The sequence below is a fragment of the Bubalus kerabau genome, chromosome 7 (genome assembly GCF_029407905.1).
Source record: "Bubalus kerabau isolate K-KA32 ecotype Philippines breed swamp buffalo chromosome 7, PCC_UOA_SB_1v2, whole genome shotgun sequence".
Lineage (NCBI taxonomy): Eukaryota > Metazoa > Chordata > Mammalia > Artiodactyla > Bovidae > Bubalus > Bubalus kerabau.
Window position 1 is genome coordinate 41,275,565 of NC_073630.1, and position 22,033 is coordinate 41,297,597.

At 42.8% G+C, this 22,033-nt stretch overlaps 2 protein-coding genes across 6 annotated transcripts in view; one reads left to right on the forward strand and one right to left on the reverse strand.

The window, feature by feature from the left end:
- Window positions 1-2,277: 2,277 nt before the first annotated feature.
- On the forward strand, window positions 2,278-12,697 carry MED28 (mediator complex subunit 28). Of its 2 annotated transcripts, XR_008716984.1 has the most exons (5): window positions 2,278-2,485; window positions 5,522-5,588; window positions 6,309-6,421; window positions 7,693-8,047; window positions 9,100-12,697. XR_008716984.1 is itself a non-coding variant. In XM_055588124.1 (4 exons), the coding sequence occupies exons 1-4, from the start codon at window positions 2,327-2,329 to the stop codon at window positions 7,888-7,890; spliced, it is 537 nt and encodes a 178-aa protein (XP_055444099.1). In that variant the 5' UTR covers window positions 2,278-2,326; the 3' UTR covers window positions 7,891-12,697. The 2 variants fall into 2 exon arrangements, 1 of the variants encoding a protein (XP_055444099.1); XM_055588124.1 differs by having other exon boundaries at window positions 7,693-12,697.
- Window positions 12,698-13,024: 327 nt separating this feature from the next.
- Window positions 13,025-22,033, reverse strand: part of FAM184B (family with sequence similarity 184 member B) — a 117,928-nt gene continuing 108,919 nt past the window's right edge. For 2 of the 4 annotated variants that reach the window (XM_055588113.1, XM_055588115.1), the window contains 5 exons: window positions 21,377-21,523; window positions 19,081-19,198; window positions 17,266-17,370; window positions 16,291-16,490; window positions 13,025-14,288 (listed from right to left, as the gene is read on the reverse strand). In XM_055588113.1, the coding sequence (XP_055444088.1) occupies window positions 14,195-14,288; window positions 16,291-16,490; window positions 17,266-17,370; window positions 19,081-19,198; window positions 21,377-21,523 (664 nt within the window). In that variant the 3' untranslated portion in view covers window positions 13,025-14,194. Of the gene's footprint in view, window positions 14,289-16,290; window positions 16,491-17,265; window positions 17,371-19,080; window positions 19,246-21,376; window positions 21,524-22,033 lie in introns of those variants that run through there. The other 2 variants (XM_055588114.1, XM_055588117.1) reach the window with 2 other exon arrangements.

Sequence of the window (22,033 nt, forward strand, 5' to 3'; positions counted from 1 at the left end):
GATGGCTGGATGGCATCACCGACTCGAATGACATGAGTTTGAGTGAACTCTGGGAGATGGTGATGGACAGGGAGGCCTGGCGTGCTGCGATTCATAGGGTCGAAAAGAGTCGGACATGACTGAGCAACTGAACTGAACTGAGTATTTTAAAAACTTGATATGTAAATGGATGGTGGTTGTTATTCAGTCAGAATTTGCTCAAATTCATGTCTCTTGAGTCAATGATGCCATCCAACCATCTCATCCTGTTACCCCTCTTCTGCCCTCAATCTTCTCCAACATCAGGGTCTTTTCTAATGAGTTGGCTCATCACATCAGGTGGCCAAGTATTGGAGCTTCAGCATCAGATCTGCCAGTGAATATTCAGGGTTAATTTCCTTTAGGATTGACTGGTTTGATCTTGCTGTCCAAGGGAGCAATCACAGTTCAAACTCATCAATTCTTGAGTGCTCTGCCTTCTTTATATTATGTAAATGGTATAATGTGTCTAAACTGGCTTACAGAAAGGGCTATGCATAGCCATGTTAATAAATAACATGAATTTAAATTTGATTAAAATTAGGGATAGTGTGTAAACAGGTTTCTCCGGGCATGCATGTCCAGAAGCTACTTCAGCAGGAAAGATGGAAATGATGAAGGGAAACTACTGACTTGTGAAAGGAAAAACATTTAGATTTCTTCTATGTGATTCAGAAGACCAAGTTGGGATTTGATAGAAGCCTGTCAAAGGCTTTTTATAAATAAAAGAATATAAATTAAAAAATAGAATTTGTTAATACAACTTTTTATAAATTAAAAAAAAAAAGAACTCTTGTGTTTACTAGTGTGTGGGATACAAACAGAATGACCATATTCCTGGATTCCTGTGCTTACCTAATCTGGCTGAGATGAAATTTAGTTCTCATTGCTACCAGGTATTCAGAAAACCTTGGCAGAGCCATAAAACTTCCAGAGACAGGTGGTGTAATCTGCATCTGAATCACTAAGGACAAGGCATGGCTTGCAGAGAGGCGTGGCTTCAGACAGCAGCAAATCCAAGAGAGTAGTGGTTTAGAACACAGTAGTGTTAAAAGATCGCGGAAGTTAAGAAATCTAGACTTCAAGTAGTCCTATGGCCATTGGAAACCCAAGAGTAAAATGCAAAATGTTTCCATTCTATTTTTGGTTTTATAAAATGGTTACATTTTAAATTGGAACATTTGTTATATAATAGGCTTATTTTTACACCAATATATATTTTTAAAGTCTCCGTTTTAATGCTTACCTTTTTAATAGGTAAATATTGCCCAATATACCTCATGTAAACAAAAACATTTGGAGTCCTCAAAACTGTTTTAGGATTGTGCCTTGCCATACCAAGCTGCTTTAGTTGTGTCCGACTCGTCGTCACCCCATGGACTGTAGCCCGCCAGGCGTGTCTATCCATGGGGATTCTCCAGGCAAGAATACTGGAGTGGGTTGCCATGCTCCAGGGAGTCATCCCCTTACTGAGCTTTAGTTTCCTTCTTGACAATTATCTCTACATGATACCACTCTATATATGTACATGCTTATCCGTCTCTCTCCCACAAAGCAACGGTAAAGTCTCCGAAAGCAGAAAGTTGGGGTGATTACTGTAACCCCCAGATCATTAAATAGAACCTGGTTCACAGATGACTCAACAAATGAACTGGATAACCATAAAGTTAAATATAGTGAAAAAGTATTTAGCTTCTGGAAAGATGAATAAGCAAATTTTTTTTTTTTTTTTTAAACTAGCATAGTGACTTTATTTAACGTAACCATAAATATCTAAAGCAAATAGCGCCCAGCACATAGACAGGGGGCCTCAACAATGTTAAGTCGTTTTGTTACCTGTATCTCCCCAGAAGGAATTCAGGGGACATTTTTCCAGTTTATTCCTGCTACATCCCCAGTGACTGGATTAGTAAGTGGCACACAGTGAAACTCTCAATAAATGTCTGCGGGATGAATGCGCACCTCCCTTCTACCAATGGGTAAAACTGAGCCCAGAGAAAGCGCCAGGGCCAAAGCAATTTCAGGAGTTGAGAGCGAAGGCGGGACTGGTACAGGAATACCTGACTCCGCAGGAGGACGCGCTCCGCTGTACTTATTGAGTCTCCTCTCCACACAACTATGTTAAATCCTAGCCTTCGATTCTCAAGGTTAAAGTAAAAGCCAGGTTGCCTGTGAGGCTGGAAACAAAGAACCAAACGAACTGTTTCCCGGGCATCCAACAGACGCCAACACGCCCCGGACACTGTCACATGACCAGTTATGTCACGTGACCAGCGGACCGCGGCTCCAGGCACCCGCCATTTTAAAAATGGCGGCTTCACTGGGCGGCATGTTCTCTGGACAGCCACCCGGACCTCCACAACCTCCGCCGGGGCTCTTGGGCCAGGCTTCGCTTCTTCAGGCCACGCCAGGCGTTCCGAGAACTTCTAACAGTACCTTGGTGGACGAGTTGGAGTCATCTTTCGAGGTAAGATGAGACGTGGGCGTTTGTGTTCCCAGCCTCCCCGCCCCCGAAAGGCATGCTGCGCGTGCGCAGGTTATCTGTTTCAGCGATATCTCCACCCGCTTACAAATAGGAAACCGGGTTCAGAGAACTTAGGTCACTTGTTTTAGTCCGGCCACATCGCGTCGTGGCCGGAATTCTCCTCTAGTAGGCTGCCTGGAGAATCCCATGGACAGAGGAACCTGGCAGGCTACGAGTCCATAGGGTCGCACAGAGTCGGACAATACTGAAGAGACTTAGCACGCAAGCTCAGGCTGGCGAATATGCGTCACCTTGACATTTCTGGAGGCACGCAGACTGGAAGTTTGCCTATACCCAATCGGGCGACCCTTCTTGGTTCTCAATAGGTTCTTCCTGTCTCACACCATCCTTGGTCCCGTCCTTGAGTATCCTTTCCTACGTTCCTGCGTGTTACGTGCTCATCCTGTCTAGACTGCAGTGTCCATCATTATGTCCTGTGTCCTTTCCACTGGGCTCCACCCTTAAAGGGTCCTGACATAGTGGGTCTCTTGGAGCTGATATGGAGTTATTTAAAAGTTACAGTAGGGGAGGTTGGTACTAAGGACTGAGGGAGGAGGAGGAAAGCTGGGGGGTAAAGAGATAGAGGCAGAGGTGACCCAGACTTTGAGCTTTGCTGAAACTCATTTTCACTCTGGTTGCATATGACAAGTTTTAAGTCAGAATAGTAATAGATGGTGTGTCATCCAAATATTGCCCCAAATGGTAATTATATAAATATGTAATGTTTCCTCCCTCCCACATCCATATACAAGTACAACTTGGATATAGTTGGGATCATCAGTGCCTCACCAGTCTGGGAGATTTTTCTCTTTCTTTTTTTAAATTGAAGTATAATCGACATATACTAGTTTCAGATGTACAACACAATTTGATATTTGTATGTATTACAGTGATCACCACAGTAAGTCTAGTTAATATCTGTCACCATACATAGTTACAAAAAATTTTTTTAATTACTCTGTACATCCCATACCCATGACTTGTTTATCTATTTTTAAAGATTTATTTGTTCGTTTATGACTTCACAGGGTCTCCTCAGGTCTTGATTGCTTCGCACAGCCTTTTCCAGTTGTGGGGAGCAGGGGCTGCTCTCTAGTTGGGGTGTGCAAACTTCTCATTGCCGTGGTTTCTCTTACTGTGGAGCACCTGTTCTAGGCCTGCGTGCTTGAGTAGTTGGGGTGCATGGGCTCAGTAGTTGCAGCGCACGGGCTTAGGTGTCTCATGGCACGTGGGACCTTCCCAGACCAGAGCTCAGACCCATGTCCCCCAGATTGGCAGGTGAATTCTTTACCACTGAGCCAGGAGGGAAATCCCCATGACTTAAATTTATAACTGGAAGTTCCTGCCTTTTAGCTTTCACCCATTTCACTTATCTCATCACCTGTCTCTGGCAACCACCAATCTGTTCTGTATATCTACGAGCTTGGTTTTAGTGGTGGTGGTGGTGGTGGTGTTTTTACGGTCCATATATAAGTGAGATCATAGAGTATTTGTTTTTCTCTGGCTGACTTACACCCTCCAGGTCCAGCCATGTCACAAATGGCAAGATTGTGTCCTTTTTTATGACTGAATATTTCAGTGTGTATGCCATAACTTCTTTACTCATTTCATCCATTGATGGACACTTGGGTCATTTCTATATATCTCAGCTATTGTGAATAAATACTGCAATAAACATGGGGTACAGATACCTTTTTAAGTTAGTGTTTTTATTTTCATCAGCTAAATATTCGTATGTGTATTATGTTTTATTTATCTATTTATTTATTTATATTTTTTTAAGGGGAAAGAGGAAACTAAAATTCCTGAGATGAGTTTTCCTCCCATCCTCTCTGGTGGCTCTGCTGACTCTGAAGGAGCAGCCCCAGCTTTCTTTGCCAGCTTGTGACTGGCTGGCTTCCTGGATGAGATGTTTTCCAGTAGCCACAGGTTTCACAAAGCAGGTGCATGCCTGCTACATCCCAAATCCAGTAGGGGTCACCTTTCAAAGTAATACACAGAATGGGCAGTCGTTTTTCCAATTTCTTGATTGTTAGAGGATTTTCCCTGGAGAAATCCTTTGATTTTTCTGAAGGGTAACTGCAGGCAGGAGAAAGGCTCTCACATTTGGTTGATGGCCTAAATTTGAACCTAGACTTGCCTGCCTCACACCTACACCTAGTGTAATATGCTTACTAGCAAACTAGGTCCGTGCTTCCCTGAGATTTGAGATTTCTCTTCTTCACCCCCCCATCCCCACCCCAGCTGCCATCTGGTTCTCTTTTTGGCCTTTCTGTACTGTGATGGCCCTTCTTTGTCCATTTCTTGAGAGTTACCCTTTCACAGAACTCCTGTGCGCCTAGATCTATGTATCTTTACTAGGACTTGTTTGTTCATATAATACCCTTTCTCAGTCTGTCCAATCAGTCAGTGACATGTATTTATTGAGCATCCACATTGTGCCAAACAGTAAGACAGGCAAAATACCCAGCTGCTAGTAAGGCACAGCTAATAATGAACTGAGAGAATGGCACAATATCAGTTAACCAAGTTAAAAACAATAAAGCAGGGCTTGAGGTTGGAGCACGAGCAGGAGGGACACCATTTTGAAAGAGTAGACAGGGATAGCCTCTGAGGAGGTGACAATTGACGTGATTCCTGGATGTGTGATGATACGTGTCATGTAAGCATCAGAGGGAGGGGCTACAGATGGGACTGGAGTAGGGATCCAGGCCCTTGTGTGGAATGAGATAGCCGGGAAAGGAGCAGCAGTGGGAGAGAGACCAGATAGGGGTGCCTGCAAATACCGGCTTCCTCTGTGGGCCTAATGGGCTCAGTTTACCAAGTTTCTTCATTGATACAATGTCTTGTCATTTGGTATGCAAACCCAGAAGCTGTCAACTAATTGAAGGACATCAGGAGAAGTTATTTCTTACTCTAAAGTAAGATTCTTGATGTGTGAATGACATTTTTTTCTTTTGTGATATTTTGATCACACAGGCTTGCTTTGCTTCTCTGGTGAGTCAAGATTATGTCAATGGTACAGATCAGGAAGAAATTCGAACTGGTAAGAATTCCCTCATTGCTGATTTTACATTTGGTATGTTTCAATCCTGCTGTATCCTGAGAGAACTTTTCCAGGAATAAGATTTGTGTAGTCAATCTATATACCGCTGATTTTTGTTCATGTCACTCATAATGAACCACTTAAAATGAATGAGCTTTTCATGTTGATACCAAGACAGAGAAGGCCAATAGTGTGTACTGCTTTTAAAGAACTGAGTTTTGTGTTCCCCCTCCTCGTCCCAAGTTCTGTCCCCAGAGAGGTACTTTTGATGTCTTTGTACTGTGTTTTAAATGTTTAATTTCAACTGGAAATCGTGATGTTAACACATTACTGACCAGAGGGTTTTCACAGAAATGAATGTGTGTGGCTGGTGTTTTGTTACGTAAGCAGAGACTGAAACATCTCTGGTCAATACGTTTGGGTAACGAAAGACATTTATATGTCCCTGGTCAATGGGTTGTTAATTGCTGGATCTCTGCATTGTCTTTCTTTGGAAGAACTTTGTACTGTTGGTAGGTCTCTCATTCACTTGATAAATGCACGGATTATCTGCTATTTAATGTTGGTTAATACATAGGAGGTCGGTGGTCAATATTATTGCTGTGAGCAGGATTAGAACCCCTGATCCCATCTGATATTCTGACTGTTCATTTATGAGAGAGATATGTGTGTCTAGTGTTTTTCTTAATTTAATATTTTGGTCTTTTTTTTTTTTTTAAGGTGTTGACCAGTGTATCCAGAAATTCCTGGATATTGCAAGACAGACAGAATGTTTTTTCCTACAAAAAAGATTGCAGTTATCTGTCCAGAAACCAGAGCAAGTTATCAAAGAGGTATAAGCTCAGCTTTCTTCCCAAGTTTAAGGAAGAACAAATGTTGTCAAAATTCCATATACACTTAAGCTGAGGTGCTCCATTTGCCAACTAGTTACAGTGGGGCTTCATAGCTTGAGTGTAAAATGTTGGTTGTCAGTGTTCATGACAACCTGGACCTTAGGGGTGGGGGTGGAAAGCAGGGCTTCAAACAGAACAGCCTTTACTTGTTTCATACATTAGTTTCTGTGGAACATTTTTCTTTAAAAAAAAAAATTCTACCGCTTGAAAACGTTGAGAAGCCGTTAACGTAGATGAGAAGCTCCTGTTGGATAGAAACTAGTCTGTGTGCCCCTGGCGCCTTACACACAGGAAGGGCTCTAGGCAGTTTTGTTCAAGGGATCAAAAAGTCAGTGTTCGTTCCGGGCTCCTTGAAACTCAAGACTTCATTTATCTCAGTTGTTTGAAACCAGAGTCTTGGAAATATATTGAGGTTGTCATTAATGGCATTTTGTGGGTTGAGCCAGGGTCTGCTCCCTGCAGTGTGGAAGAGAAGAATCTTCTTGCCCCAAACACAGCAGTTCCTTCAATGGAAAAAACTAAATTAGAATCATTATTTTCTAATAATTTTTAAAGTAACTTCTCCCACAAGCTGAGCAGTCAGTCAAAATGTTTTTGTTCTTTGATACCAGCTATTAAGAAGGTGAATGGTAAGAAATGATATTCCTATAATTCACCATATGAAATCATTTCCTGATTTGAATACCTGAGTGATAGGTATGTTCAAGGCCAGGTCTTAATACAGAATTTTAATACTGTTATTCGTTAAAAAAAACTCTTAAAAATTAGGGTTTACTACTTCATAATCTGAAATGATAGAATGGTAGCTGTGAATTCTTTTAAAACAGTTAATATGTGTTTCAGATCTTCAAGTGTTTAGATTCTTCTCACAGTAGGCTTTGGATATAGAAATGTTGGGTGCCCAGAGGCCAGGATAAAAAAGAGACTGATTTTTTTTTGGCTGCCCTTTGGTACTTTGGAATTTTGTGACTTGTTGTATTACTTATTAAAAGAACATGAATTAGAAGTAACTCAGTGTTAAGCAGGCATCTTTCGTGGAAAGAGTTGCTTTGGGTTATTCAAATTATGCAGCTAAGCAGAGTAATCGGCCTAGTATGGCTTAGTTGATTCTGTTTTGAATTTACTTCTTAGCGCTCTTAACTAATCAGGAATTACGTTCATTTTTCATGAGTTTGCTCTGACTTTATTGCTTTGATTGCTTTCATTTGTAGGATGTCTCAGAACTGAGGAATGAATTGCAGCGAAAGGATGCTCTGGTCCAGAAGCACTTGACAAAACTAAGACATTGGCAGCAGGTGCTGGAGGACATCAACATGCAGCACAAAAAGCCAGCCGACATCCCCCAGGGCTCCCTGGCCTACCTTGAGCAGGCGTCTGCAAATATCCCTGCACCGATGAAGCAAACCTGAGGAAAGGCACCCGAACACTAGCTGGTGCCGGAGTCAGCCCAGACACTGTTTCGCTAAACATCTCTTCTTGTAGACTTGACATTTTGGGAGAACTCTTTGCCAGAGAATGAGATGATTTTTGTTTTGTGCTCTCACCTAAAATTTTCCCCCTATTTTTGTAAGTGTTATTTCTTGAGTACTTTATAGAATGCTTATTGCTGTGGTAAACCAAGTATATTGTCTTTAGCAAAGTTTAAGACTGTTAGTGTGATGCTATTTACAGATTTCTTTTATGTTGTTTTTTTTTAATGCTTGCTTTTATATTGTTTTTATTTTTGTATGACTCAATCTCTCTGTATTTCCAGTTTTAGATTAGTTTGTATGATATGATCTGAGCTGCATATCAGATGATGAGGATTTTGGTTGTAGGCTTTCGTGATAATTTACTGTTCAATGGCAGTATATAAAAATATGCAACTTTTCTGTTTTTCAAGCCTTTGAACTACCTCAAGAAGAGGAGTCTAATGCACAGTGTAAAACTTCCAGTGAGAATGCTTTATAAATAGATCAGAAGAGGAAGAGGATTATAATATCGTAGCTTAGTGTCGTGACTGTTACTGTACTGCAGTACCCTAATGCTTTAGAAATCCAGTAGTATCCTTAAATTAATGTTGACTTTTATTTGGGGTAAGTTTATCTTTTGTGTAGTGTTTGTTTACGTTTGGGGTGCAGTGGTGGGAGCAGTGATAATGCTAGTGATGTTCACTTCTGCAATAATGAATCAGTTTAACACAGTGGACCCTGCTCTCAGCAGAGGCATTGGTGACTATGAACTTGTGTGATCATCTCTTGAGTTTTAAGTTTTGTGTGTTCTGCTCTTTTGGAGCAGATTTTTTATTAACAAAGGTTCTTGCTAATGGTGTTGATTCCAAGGGACTGGGACCTTGAAGTGGGAGGTGGGCTGCAGGGTGCATAGGAGACTTGGTGTTGGGAAGATATCTGACCCTCTGTTGGCCACAAAGGCCATCTCAGTTTCTCTGTTGAACTGTTGAGAAATACGAACCAGCATTGTGCCCTGTCTCCTTAGATAAGGCTTTCCTTTCTCTGTTGTTTACAGTCTCTCATTAGATTACACCCCATCACCCACAACCCGTGCAGCACTGTCTTCTGAACAGGCAGTACCTCTGTGACTCAGTGTCTTGGCTGACTTTGTTTTCTCTGGTCTTGAAGGCCCCGCCCCACCCACCTTGACATCCACTCAAGTTTCCGTCTGGCCTGGATGCCACCTGGTCTCCACAGCCTCTGAAGGCCCTCCATCACATCCCCAGGACACAGGACCTCTTGTTTCTTCTGCCAGCGTTGCTTGGTTCTCCCTCTGGGGTTAGTGATCTGTCTCTTTGTTCTCATGAAAAGTAGGCATTATTCCCCTCTGAATACAGAGGGACCATGTGTTATTTTTTGTATGTAGTACTTGTTTTCCTGTGCTTTTGTGTATGGTACATAGCCTGAGGCCAATGAATTCCTTCAGTCAGAGTGTATAGGTAAAGCTTTTAAAAGTTGTTTTTAAATTAATCACATTATCTGATTTCAAGGTTGTTAACCTGATCACCTTATGCCAGTCAGAAACGCTGATTGGCAGCTTTAGATTTCTTGATTAAAAACCTAACCGATAACATTTTAGACATTCTTTCAGTAATGAAGAGGTTCTTAGTGAAAAGTTCAGAAACTGTTCTATTTGGTGCTTACTAAAAATATTTTGAATTAATGTGTGTACCAGTTATTATGATTTCTTTACTAAATTCAAAAAGTTTTCTGTCAATAACATTTCACTAAATATCTTTTTCATTTTTCGTGATGTATTTTGCTGGTCAACAAACACAGAATACCCTCTAGGATGCTGCCTCCTTTGAGCAGAAAATAATGAGGTATCAGCTGGGATTTCTCTCACCTTCTCTCAAGGGATGACAGACCCACCCACATTTTGAGGGCATCTTTATTCCCTTCCTGTTCCATCTGCTGAAGCATTTACACTGTGTAAGACAAGCCTTTCCTCAAGTGATGTGAGGCCAGGCCAGTTGCCTTCTGCTGGGTTTAACCCGTTGTGGGCTCTGGTCTGCAGGTCACTCCCTGCAGCCCAGTGTTCTTGGTCTCCCATCTTCAGCATTCCCTTCGTGATACTTGAGCGCCACCCAGTTGCCTGGCCCCTCATTCAGTCTCCAGCTCCTCCACATACTCTCACCTGCTTCACTTTGACACTTTATCATCTTTTTTTGAACTCATTCTCTTTAACACATCTTAACTTTTCTCTTTCCTCTTCTGCCCAGCCTATAAATGTCGACATTCCTAAGGGTTTGGTCACGGGCCTCTGGAGGCCACGAAGGAGCCCTGCTCAGTTTTCTCAAAGGCCTTGCTCTTCCTGGATATGACAGGCATGGTGGGGTAGTGGAGCCACGTTATTTTTGCCCAACACGGACTTCTTTAATGGGCAGTCAGTCCTTGCTCTGAAGCTCCTCAGCCTGACCAAGGCTTTTTCTCCTAACTCTGCTGCTATCTAAGCTTCTTGCCCAAACCTTCCTTGGCTCTCTCTACAGGTGTCAACTCTGTATCAAAATATGAAGCGTTTTCCTGCCTCCTGCCTCCTCCCCTTAATTCAACACAGGTGTTTCTCCTGAGACAAGGGGAGACTTGGCCCTGACATCAGACACTGATTCAGCACTGCTGGGCTGTGTTATTCTCCTGTGAGACAGAAGCAGTCTAAGGGAACTAGCCTCCTAGACAAAGCTGCTCTGAGACCATGATAGAGCAAAACAAACCACTTCACAACTCTGTATAAGCACAGGGAAAAAGAAAGGTCACACTGCCACCCCTCAAATACCAAACATTGTCCTGGCTTAAAAAAAAAAGTGACTGCAACTTTATTTTTTAACCATTTGCAGCTTTATCTCTAGTCGGCCTTCACTGTTGTTGTTCAGTGGCTAAGTCATGTCCAATTCTTTGCGACCCCATGGACTGCAGCATACCAGGCTTGCCTGTCCTTCACTATCTCCTGGAGTTTGCTCAAACTCCTGTCCATTGAGTTGGTGATGCCATCCAACCATCTCATCCTCTGTCATCCCTTTCTCCTCCTGCCTTCACTCTTTGCCAGCATCAGGGTCTTTTCCAATGAGTCAGGTCTTCACATCAGGTGGCCAAAGTATTGGAGTTTCAACTTCAGCATCAGTCCTTCCAGTGAATAATCAGGGTTGATTTCCTTTAGGATTGATTGGTTTGATCTCCTTGCTGTCGAGGAGACTCTCAAAAGTCTCCTCCAGCACCAAAGTTTGAAAGCATCAATTCTTTAGCACACAGCTTTCTTTATGGTCCAGCTCTCACATCTGTATATGACTACTGGAGTAAGATAAGATCCAGTCATAGAGTTTCCTCTGCTTTCTGACAGCATCCAATTTGGAATGAAACCCTGCTCTTTTAGAATCTCCTTGAAATTATTCAGTGCCAAAATCTTACAATAGGATCTTTCTAAAACACTTTCTGAGAAGCCCCATGATTCTTCATGATGGACATTCTTCCTCTATTCCAACAAATAAAAAACCCAACTCATTCAACTATAGCTAGGTTTCTGGTGGTCTTTGCTCCTCCAACTGTCTCAGTGTACTCCTCCTGGAGGGCCTGACTGACATGCTGCTGTGAGCACAGTCTGAGAGAATCGACAGAGGGGCGACGTTGGAGACTGGCTCACTCACTGTCCAACTGGCAGGAAGATCCATCCTGAGTGGGATGTGAGTTCCAGTTACCAGCACAAGAGGGTGGCCTCATTGAGGATTTTACCAGTGCTTTCCTGGGCAAGTTTCCCAGTGGAAGGGAACTTTTGTTAATGCACAGATTCAATGTTGCATATAAGAACGGTGGAATTGGCTGGTTAACACTCCACTGTCTCGACTCAGCAAAGGGACAATGACAGAATAACTGTTTAATACTCAAAGGCCTCTATGAGTTCCTGGAGCATCTTTGGTTTTCCCCTGCAGGGGGAGAACAGACAGCTGAGGAGCTAGTTGGAGGCAGCAGATCAAAACCAGCATTGCACCTTGGGGATGATGGTGGAGATTAGTGCTCTTCTTAGAAACCTGAAGGATGCTAGGAAACTGGTCCCAATCATAGCTCTGTTTACTTTTCCAGACTTGCCCTTGCAGAATCCAGGCAGAGGCTGGAGACCAAGTATATAGCAAGTAGCCCCAGTTGCACCTGCTGTTGCACTGATACTGGAGCACTAAGGGCTCAGGCGTGCAGTGTGCAGCTACTGGTTGCACAACTTCACTCTTTTCTCCCCCAGTTAAGAAGCAGTTGGCAACTGGGAAATGTTCCTTTCCAGGTTTGTTCCAGGAATACATTCATTCCTCCTCTCTGTTATAATATAGCCTAAAGAGATACCCTGTTTTTCCTCCTAAGTCAATTCTGAATCAGTTCATTTCTCTTCATGTCTGCTGTTCACCTCCAAGTCATCCCCATTATCTCTAATATTATCTATCTAATATTATCTATCAATATTATCTAGGGTACAGAGAGGTAGAATTTCATTCCCTGCTGGTGAAGGTGTAAATTGCTAGAAATTTTTGGTAATTTGGTAGTATTACACAAAAAGCCTAGGCATATCCTTTGATGCTTTATTTCAATACTCAAGGAATATATCCTAAAGAAAAAATGATAGATGCATGCCAAGATGTACTTAGCAAAGATAATTATTTGTGTATAATCTTGAAATTTAGTATGATCTTTTAGTCACATGCAACGAGGAATTAAAACTGATGTGGGGACTCAATAAAATTCTATCTCTGTAGCATGTGTTGTGCTGAATTAAATAGCCTCCTTTGTTAGTCATCATGGGAAAATATTTCAACAAAAATAGAACTACCTGTATGTACTCTTTTTAAAACACAAAACACTATTCTATAATGTTCACTCTAAGCATGAAATAAAACTGAAAAATACTTGATACTGAAAAGTAACAGGACATGTTACACAGACGGAAACAAGTATTTGCATTTAAAAAAAGTATGTTATTGGGCTACATGTTTTAATTAGGTGGTAAATTTACTTTCAAATTGTGAATCTGAGTTGTAATTGCATTTCTTTCAAAATGACCCAAGTGCATGAGCAGCTACATTTTATTGGAGATGATCTGACTGAGGTTAATGTGAACTCCCTGTTTCCAAGTTCAGCCTTTGTATAATTTCACCTCTGAAAAATCAGTACAAGTCACAACCATTTTTATTGCCCAGTTGTTTAAAGTTTTATTCAAAGAGCAAAGATTTGACAGTGCATGGAATAGACAACTGTTTATAGGCCACCTGCTGGGCCAGCACCAAAGGATTGAGGATATATTTTTCCCACTGAAAGTTGTATTGAGTTTGTAAAATTGCAGTGCTCAATCAGAGGATCAGACAACTCAGCATGGACTGACAGCAAGGTCAGCACTGAACGGCCATTCCCAGTTCCCTTTAATCTACTGAGCATCCATGCGATGGGGAAGCAACACACCATGAGGCAAGACTAGAGGTTCAGTAGGTCTTTGACTTCAAAGAACAGACTTCAAAGAACTTCTAGAAACAGTCACAATCAAGCTGATGCCACAGTCGTTGAGGTTGAGATGTATGACAGGGTCAGGCTCCGTTATTCACAGAAAAATCCTGGCAAAGCTTAATTACAATTCATGATTAGAATTATTACCCATATTTTGTTTAAACCTCAAAAAGCCCCTTTGAGGTAGATGTTACACCCTCTGTAATCTTCATATCCTGGACCTAGGAAGTCAAAATATTTGCTCCAACTATGCCAATGTCTGCTATAGTCCATTACTAGTAGTTTGGTTTGGTTTTTAAAAACTGGCTTTCCTGGTTATTCTGAGCTTTGTTTTATTCCCCTTCCTATTGAGGTTACGTGTGCATTTTGGAGTTATTTACATAGAAACACTTTAAAGTGAAGATCCTAGGAAAAATGAAACCACTTTCAAAGTAGACCATGGAAATGACAAAGTCTGATATTCCACAAGGTGGTGTGCAATCTTATGGACACTAGAAATATCATGTACAGGTCATCAGTAACATTAATAATATTTCCCTCTGGGTGCTTTCTGACAACACTGGCTTGTTTCATCTTATCATCACAATGAAATAGTATGAAATGTTAATGTAAGAATTTGTTTTAGCTATATATGTAAATCATATTACAAGCAAGTTATTTGGTTGGTTGGCTTTTTAGTTCATTCCTTCAGTCAGGTGTTTCAAAAGAAATGTTTTTCAAATATCCTCTTTCTGCTATCCCAAGGATCAGTTTAGAAAGAAAAATATTTGGTAAACCATTCCTGGTGTGCTGAACCTTGCTTCTGTTGGACTTCTTTGGGTTGGGCTGTATCATCATCTTGTGTCCTAAAAACAAACAAGTTTTCTTAGATGGTTTTGAAAATTATTCAGTAAACAACTTAATATGCCATCATCTTTTCAGGGAAAGATAACTACCACCTTACTCTTAAAAAGATATAGAATGTGATGGGTTGATATTGGTAGCTAGAAACAAGTTGTGGAGGATTAAGATGAGGAGAGAGCATCTAATTCCATTCTGGAAACAATGCTCTCCATTATTTCACTTAACATGAATGAGGCATATTTTGCAACATTTACTATTTAAAAGAAAAAATATATATATAGGCTGAGCTGGGTCTTGGTTGCTGCATGGGGCCTTCTTTAGTTGTGGCAAGCAGGGGCTGCTCTCTAGTTGCAGTGTGCGGGCTTCTCACTGCAGGGGCTTCTCTTGTGGTGCATGGGCTTAGTTGCCTCATGGCATGTGGAATCTTCCCAGACCAGGAACTGAACCCATGTCTCCTTCACTGGCAGGTGGACTCAACCTCTGGCTCCCAGAGAAGTCTGCAACATTTACTATTTATTTCAGGCACAAATGAAATAATAAACCCCTTTCAAAAAAAAGTAAAAGAAGAAATGGTTAATGAATATAAAATTACACTTATGGCCTCTTCAAAAGTTACCTAATGCGCTCTGGCCTTTCAGTGAGGCTGTGAAATTAGTCTAATAAACTGAAAAAGAGAGATGATAAGTAAGTACAGTGTGTTCCTATCTGAAAAGTCTCAATCTGTACTTGTGAAGCTTCTTATAAAACAGTGGGAACACAGCTTTTAAAAAGGTGTGTGATAATGAGATGAACAGTGGCCAGGATCAGCCCGGCTCTGGCTCTGGCAGTTAATAGACCATGTGCTTGGGATTCTAGGCCTCAGTGTCCTCAGCTTCGAAACAAAGGGCTGGACTTGCTCAATGATTGGCAGGGGGTCCTTCCAGCTCCACATTCATTTTTGTCCATAGTCTTGGGCAGGCAGGGCCTTTGGAAAAGGAACATTTCAGAAGAGGCCTCTTCTGAAAAGCAAACTCAGAGTCCATGATTCAAGATTTAGCTCTGAACAAAAATTGGGCAAGAAGGAAAATCAATAATAGGGAAAATCACACATTTCTGGAAGAGAAGCACGCTGTAAGGGTTTCTGGAAAACAAAGCAGTATCAGAGAGCACCATACGTGATCAACCAAACCCACAGATTAAGAATAAAATTACAAGATTATATAATGAATCTTGAGAAATAACCTTTTAATAATAGTGGGAAATTGCTGAATAGTTCTATGCCAGGTCTTGTGCTGAGCATGTGCTATGGATTAATTCCTTTAGTTTCACATGAGTCTGAAGAGGTAAGTGGTATATTATCTTCATTTTAGAGATGAGGAAACAGAGATGTCAAGTGAGCTGCCCAAAGCCACACAAGCTAAGAATGAGGAGGACCAGAATTTGAATCCAGACGCAAGGCCAGATGATGACAGCCCATCGTTTGTGTGAACCACTCTGAAGTCATCGGCTAAGTGATTCAGTGTCCCCTGTCTACTCGTCCATGGAAAAGAAAAAAAAAAAAGGCTTTCTGGAACTTGTTATCAGGAATAGTATCTCTTCTAAAGAATGACCTATTTCCCTTCTCATAGATAATCTTTCTTTTTGGCTGAGTTGCAATTTGTCCAAGGCAAGGCTTGTTTTATTATTCTTTGTATCGGCCCAAATGCTGAGTATTTAACAGGTGCCAGAAAGGAATTCTAATTTCCCTCCTGTCTACAGAAAAATGGAATCATAGCTTTGGCCCTCTGTGTGCATGCTGAGTCACTTCAGTAGTGTCTGACTCTTTGCAACCCATGTATCATAGTCCACCAGCCTCCTCTGTCCATGGGATTATCTAGGCAAGAATGCTGGAGTGGGTTGCCATGCCCTTCTCCAGGAGATCTTCCCAAACCCAGGGATCAACCCCACCTCTCTTACATCTCCTGCGTTGGCAGGAAGGTTCTTTGCCACTAGCGCCACCTGGGAAGCCCAGCTCTGGCCCCCTACCTTGTGGCAGTTTGCACATCTAGAGATGGCGTGGGTTTGTAGGGCCGGCCACAGCTGGGGCCTGGGTCCAAGCTAGGTGACTTAGTTATCGGAGGGGCATTGATCCTGGAGCTCAGGTCACCACTCAGAAAGTTCTTAGCATAGGAAGCGAGGTTTGGCACACTGACCACACGGCTGGGCACTTCCTCCATCTTCTTTTTCTGTTGGTATTAAAAGAAAGGCCTGTTAGTTCCACCTAAAAGAAGCATTATTGTAAAAGTAGGTAAGCCTGCCATGCCAGAATTATGTGAGCCAGAGACAATACTTTTATTTATATATTGCATGTTCTTTTTTAAAGCATTTAGTTGTGCTTTAAAAAAGGCTCACAATCTCTATCCAAAACTTCTGGCAGCAAATGTATGTTTTAATTTAAAGTTTTTAGATTTTAAAAGGCATCCTCAGCAGAAGCTGGCCCACACTGTCCTCAAATACATTAATATTTCTGGAGTGAACCTTACATTTTGTCACATGAAGAGGGATATATAAAAATTATAAATGACCTCACATGAATTCAACTGGAGGTAATGAATTACCAAAAAATAGAAACTTTTTAGTGTTTTAGGATTTTGTGATAGCAGATGAGAAATCTGGATGTGACTATTCTCACTGTAATACATTGCAAAAATATAAAAGGAAAAAGTGAAGTGAAGGATTCTTGCCCTTCTCCTTCCTGTCACCAAGATATAGCCACTATTAGTAGTGACACATATATAAAAAGTTTGGAAAATTTAAAAAAGTCATAAAAATTATACATAATCTGCCTTGTCAGATATAAACAGTTTGCTAGTAATTTGTACTATCTCCTGAGGGTCTTATTTTCAATGAATATGTCTCTAAATGAATGCCAGACTGTTGATAAATAAGCTACCATTATCTTTGGGAAGAATGAAGCCAGCAGAATTATGTAATGCATTGGAACCAGTAGGACCAATTTACCTTCATGGAAGGGGTCAAATACCCTGGGTGAGGATTGAAAGAGAAGGATCGATTCCGATGGGACATTGCGCTGGGGAGCGCTGCATAGTGAAATCTTCTCTCCTCCTGGAAAAACAATACGACTGAGTCTAAATGAGCCTAACTACACAGCACGCTGAGTTTGATTTGAAGCAAGATGGCTGTGTGAGGGCAGATTACAGAGAGGAAGAAAGATCAGGGAAAGGGGGAAGTCAGTGGGAATCAAATTACAATCCACTGAGGCTTTGAGGAAGCACCTTTATTTCTGGGGTTGTGTCCCCAGCCCCTCTTGGAAAGGGCAAGCTTATTTGGAATGCCTTAGGGAAAGCAGAGATCCAGGTACTCTTAGCATCTGAGAAAAGTCTACTGCAGAAAGTTATTAGCTAAGGCAAAATTAAAAAAAAACACCCAGGTACAATCATTATATGGGTCTTATTGGTGGCTCAGTGGTAAAGAATCTGCCTACCAATGCCAAAGATGTGGATTCGATCCCTGAGTCAGGAAGATCTCAGAAGGAAATGCAACCGACTCCATTATTCTTGCCTGGGAAATTCCATGGACAGAGGAGCCTGGTGGCCTACAGTCCATGGGGTTAGACAGTCTAAAAGAGTTGGACATGACTTTGACTAAACAATAACACAATCGCTATATGGTCAATCTTTATCTGTGTCATTTTCCACTGTTTTTCTTTCCAGATGTCTTGTTTTTAAAATAAGTTCCAGTTGTAAAATTTCATCTCTAAAAACATTGATAAGTATTTCTAAGAGATAAGGACTCTTTACAAAATATAACCATGATGCTTCTGTCACACTTAACAAACAATTCCTTATTGTGTGTTAGTCGCTTAGTCAAGTCCGACTCTTTGCGACTCATGGACTGTAGCCTGCCAGGCTCTGTTGTCCCTGGAATTCTCCAGGCAAGAATACTGGAATGGGTTGCCATTTCCTTCTCCAATTCCTTATTAGTATCATCTAATTTTCAGTTAGTGGTTAAGTTTTCCTCATCATCTTGACATGAAGCAGTGTGCCTGGGGAGCAGGAGGGTGCAAGGATGGGTGTGAGTTACAAGTGTGTGTGTATGTTGTGGGAGGATGTGTAGCTGTGTAAGCAACTATAAGACCGTTGATTTTACTCTGAGAAGGACAAGGAGCCATAGGTAGTACTGAACAGAGCTGTGCTGCGATCTGTCTTATATTTTAATAAGATTACCCTGGTTGCTGTGAGGTCAGCAGAGTAGGGTGAGGCTGGAGTGAGTGGGGAGTCCAAAGGGCTCTCATTGTAAGAGGCAGTGGGGCCTGGACCAAGGTGGCAAAGGGAGAGACACAGGGAAGTGGCTAGACTTCTCATGTGGCTAACTAGCTGACCCATGTGGGCCACGCTGACAGAAGCAAGTGTATCAGCCAACGTCCCCAGAGCTGAATGTAAACTACTGGGAGCTGGCTTATAGAGAACTTTGAACCAAAGCGTGGAGCACAGGAAGGCTGGACAAATCCTAAAGCAATGGTCAAAGTGAGGAGACAAGGATGTGAGGTCCAAGTCATTCTAGATTTTCCCAAATTCTATAGGTTAGCAAAACCAATACCAACAAACAGGCAGATGGTGTAGGACTTGGGAGCAGAGTGATTATTTTTGCTTTCTACTTTCCTGTGTTAATTTTTTCTAGTGAGCATGTATTATTTTATATAACAGGGAAACAATAACCAAGGACCTTTTGTAAGGTGGTTTTCAGGTTATCAGGAATACAGTTTTAGGCCCCCAGGGAAGTGCCAGGCTAAAGCGAACACCCCTGAAGCCTCACCGTGAGCTGCTTGATGATCTCCTCCCTCTCCTTCAAGCGGGTCTGCAGACGGCCTATGAGCTGAACGTCCTCCGGCCTGGATGCCCCCTTCCCTGGCTTCTCTCCGGAATCTTTCAGTCTGTTTCAAGCAGGCATGCAGTTAGCCCCCGTGCTGCAATGACTCAACTGCGAGGAGGGAGATGTGGACATGATGGGGATGCTGCCATGTGCTTGGCCTGGCTGGCCACTCGCTGTTCACCAAAGGGGGAAACTGAGGCCCAGGGTCAGCCAGTGAGTTGGTTGCAGAGCTCCGGGTGGATGGAGCCCAGGACCCCAACTCCCAGTCTGACATGTGTCATTACTGGGCTGTAGGGCCCAGGAATCAAAGATCTGTGCACATAGATGTCACATTCACCGGGGCTTCAAGAACCAGGGAAGTTTGGGGAAAGTGGCCTTGGCTGGCAAATGTCCTCACTGCTGCTAAGGACAGCAGGTTGTGCTAATACAGATGTGGTTCCATCGCCATCTCCTGGTAGCCAGAGAGCACGGCATGAGCTGGTTCTGCAAAATAGGGGGGGTAGCAGGTACTCACAGCCCTTTCAGTGTGAAGCTGGAGAGAAATAACCTCTGGACGGTGGTGGAGGGAGGGGGGCTGCAGGTGATCCACTGACTAGTTGATAAGAGGCCAGGGCTTGGGGTGAGAGGACCCGGGCTCTTAACCCAGTTCTGCTTTTTTCTAGCTATGGAATGGGTATTTTGCCCATAACCCTCAGTTCCTTCTTTAAAATGGGCATGAAACTGGGTGGTTGTGAGGATTCAATGAGATAATGTATGCCTGGCACATGGGTAAGAACCCATTAGATGGTAGATGGTAAAACCTACTCCAGATTTTGGATGATTTGCTTTATATTGGAGACAGTTGGGGACAGTTTTTAAAAGCACAAGTTAAGGGTAAGACAGGTGACATGTAAAGTTATTAGTGCTGCTTGACCTGGTCACCTTGTCACTAACCCTGATCCCCCAGTCTCTTCTCTTCTCAGCACTCAGAAATGACCCTGTTAAAAGGTGAATCAGAAGCCCTTGCTTCTGAAGCAAGGGCTTCCCCATGCACTCCACACAAATACACCCAAACCCATTCTCACTCAGTGGAGCATCTTCTCTATCCCTCCCAGCTATTCTGCCAACCTTAGTTCCTACCATCACTCTCCCATTCATTCCACTTAAGCCTTCTGGCTGTTTGGTCTTGGAGGCAGGCCCCAGGGCCTTTGCACTTGCTGTTCTGTCTGATTGGAAGCTCTTGGTCCAAATATCGCTCTCATTTCCATGCCTCCTTATGCTTGAATGTCACCTCCTTGCCCACCCTTGGCACTCCAGATAGTGATCCTGTTTTCCTTATAGCATTTTCACTATCTGTTATGAAGTTTAATATTTGTTTGTTTACTCTTTGTCAGAATCTCCATCTAGAATTTGTGAGTGCTATGAAAGCACAGTTTTTGTTTTATTCCCACTGTAACTCCAGAACCTAAAACAGTGCAAGGCACACAGAAGGCCCTTAACAAATATTTGTTGAATGAATAGATGAATGCTTGCAAGAAGGGCTCTTGGTTTCTTAATCTGTCCATGGGAATAAGCTTCTACCTTTAAGAACTGCTGTGAGAGCAAAAGAGACACAGATGTAAAGAACATACTTTTGGACTTTGTGGGAGAAGGCCAGGGTGGGATGATTTGAAAGAATAGCACTGAAACATGTATATAACCATATGTGAAATAGATCATTAGCCCAGGTTCAATGCATGCAACAGGGTGTTCAGGGCTGGTGCACTGGGATGACCCTGAGGGATGGGATGGGGAGGGAGGTTGGAGGGGTTTCAGGATAGGGAACACATGTACACCCATGGCTGATTCATGTCAATGTATGGCAAAAACCACCACAATGTTGTAAAGTAATTAGCCTCCAATTAAAATTAATTAAAAAAAAAAAAGAACTGCTGTGAGGATTAAATGAGATGATGCATATTAGGGGGGAAATGCTCATAAAAAAAGCAGCCTTGATCCTTCTGATTTCTTCCAAGTGTGAGGGTTAAACCATGCTCATTCCTCACAGATTAACAGTGCCCTGCATGAGACAGGAATGTTGTCTCTCATAAAAGGACGGGTGACCAACCTTCCCAGTTTGCCTGGAACTGAGGCGCTTCTGGAACTCAGGACTTCTAGTTATAAAACTAGGAGAGTCCCAGGGACACTGGATGAGTTGGTCCCCCTAGCAAAATGGTACATCTACAAGTCCCTCCCAGCCTGGGGCCAAAGCCTCACTTACTCGGTTTCCAGGGCAGCCAGCTGGGCCTGGAGCCGGGCTTGAGCACTGCTGAAATCAGCCACCATGGCCTGCATCTCCTTCCGGTGTTCCTGGCGCAGCATCTCCACCTCCCGGGCTCGCTGGGCTTGCTGATCCTCCTCCAGCAGCCTGAAGGGATGGGGGTAGGGGTGGGGAGTGGGAGGAGAAGCACAGCTGGGCTTGCCAGGCATCTAGCAACTGAACTTCTAGGGTACTGGAGTTTCTCCCCACTCTGCTGGGTGGCCTGCAGAATCTGAGGTCAGGACATTGTGGGAAGGAGACCTGGGTTCTCTGAGTTGTGGGGACCAGGATAAACCCATCTTGCGGGACACCTTCTCAGCACCTTCCACCCCAGCATTCCATGAAAGACCTGAGCACAAAGGGCAGCCTTCAAGGGGAAAGGTGGGAGGACAGCTCAGGAAAGGAGTCCCAGAAAACACTGGGGAGCAGGTGGGGAGGCCTGGAGGCTGAGATTCTTAATCAGAATTGCCGACTATTGGGACTCTGAGAGCTGGGAGACCTGCAGTCCAGTCTGGAAAGGCAGGGTCTGAGAGTGGCTAAGAGAACAGCATTTAGGCTACCAGTGTCCATCCATGACCTCCCCCATCACTTCCTAGTTGTGTGACCTTGGGCAAGCTA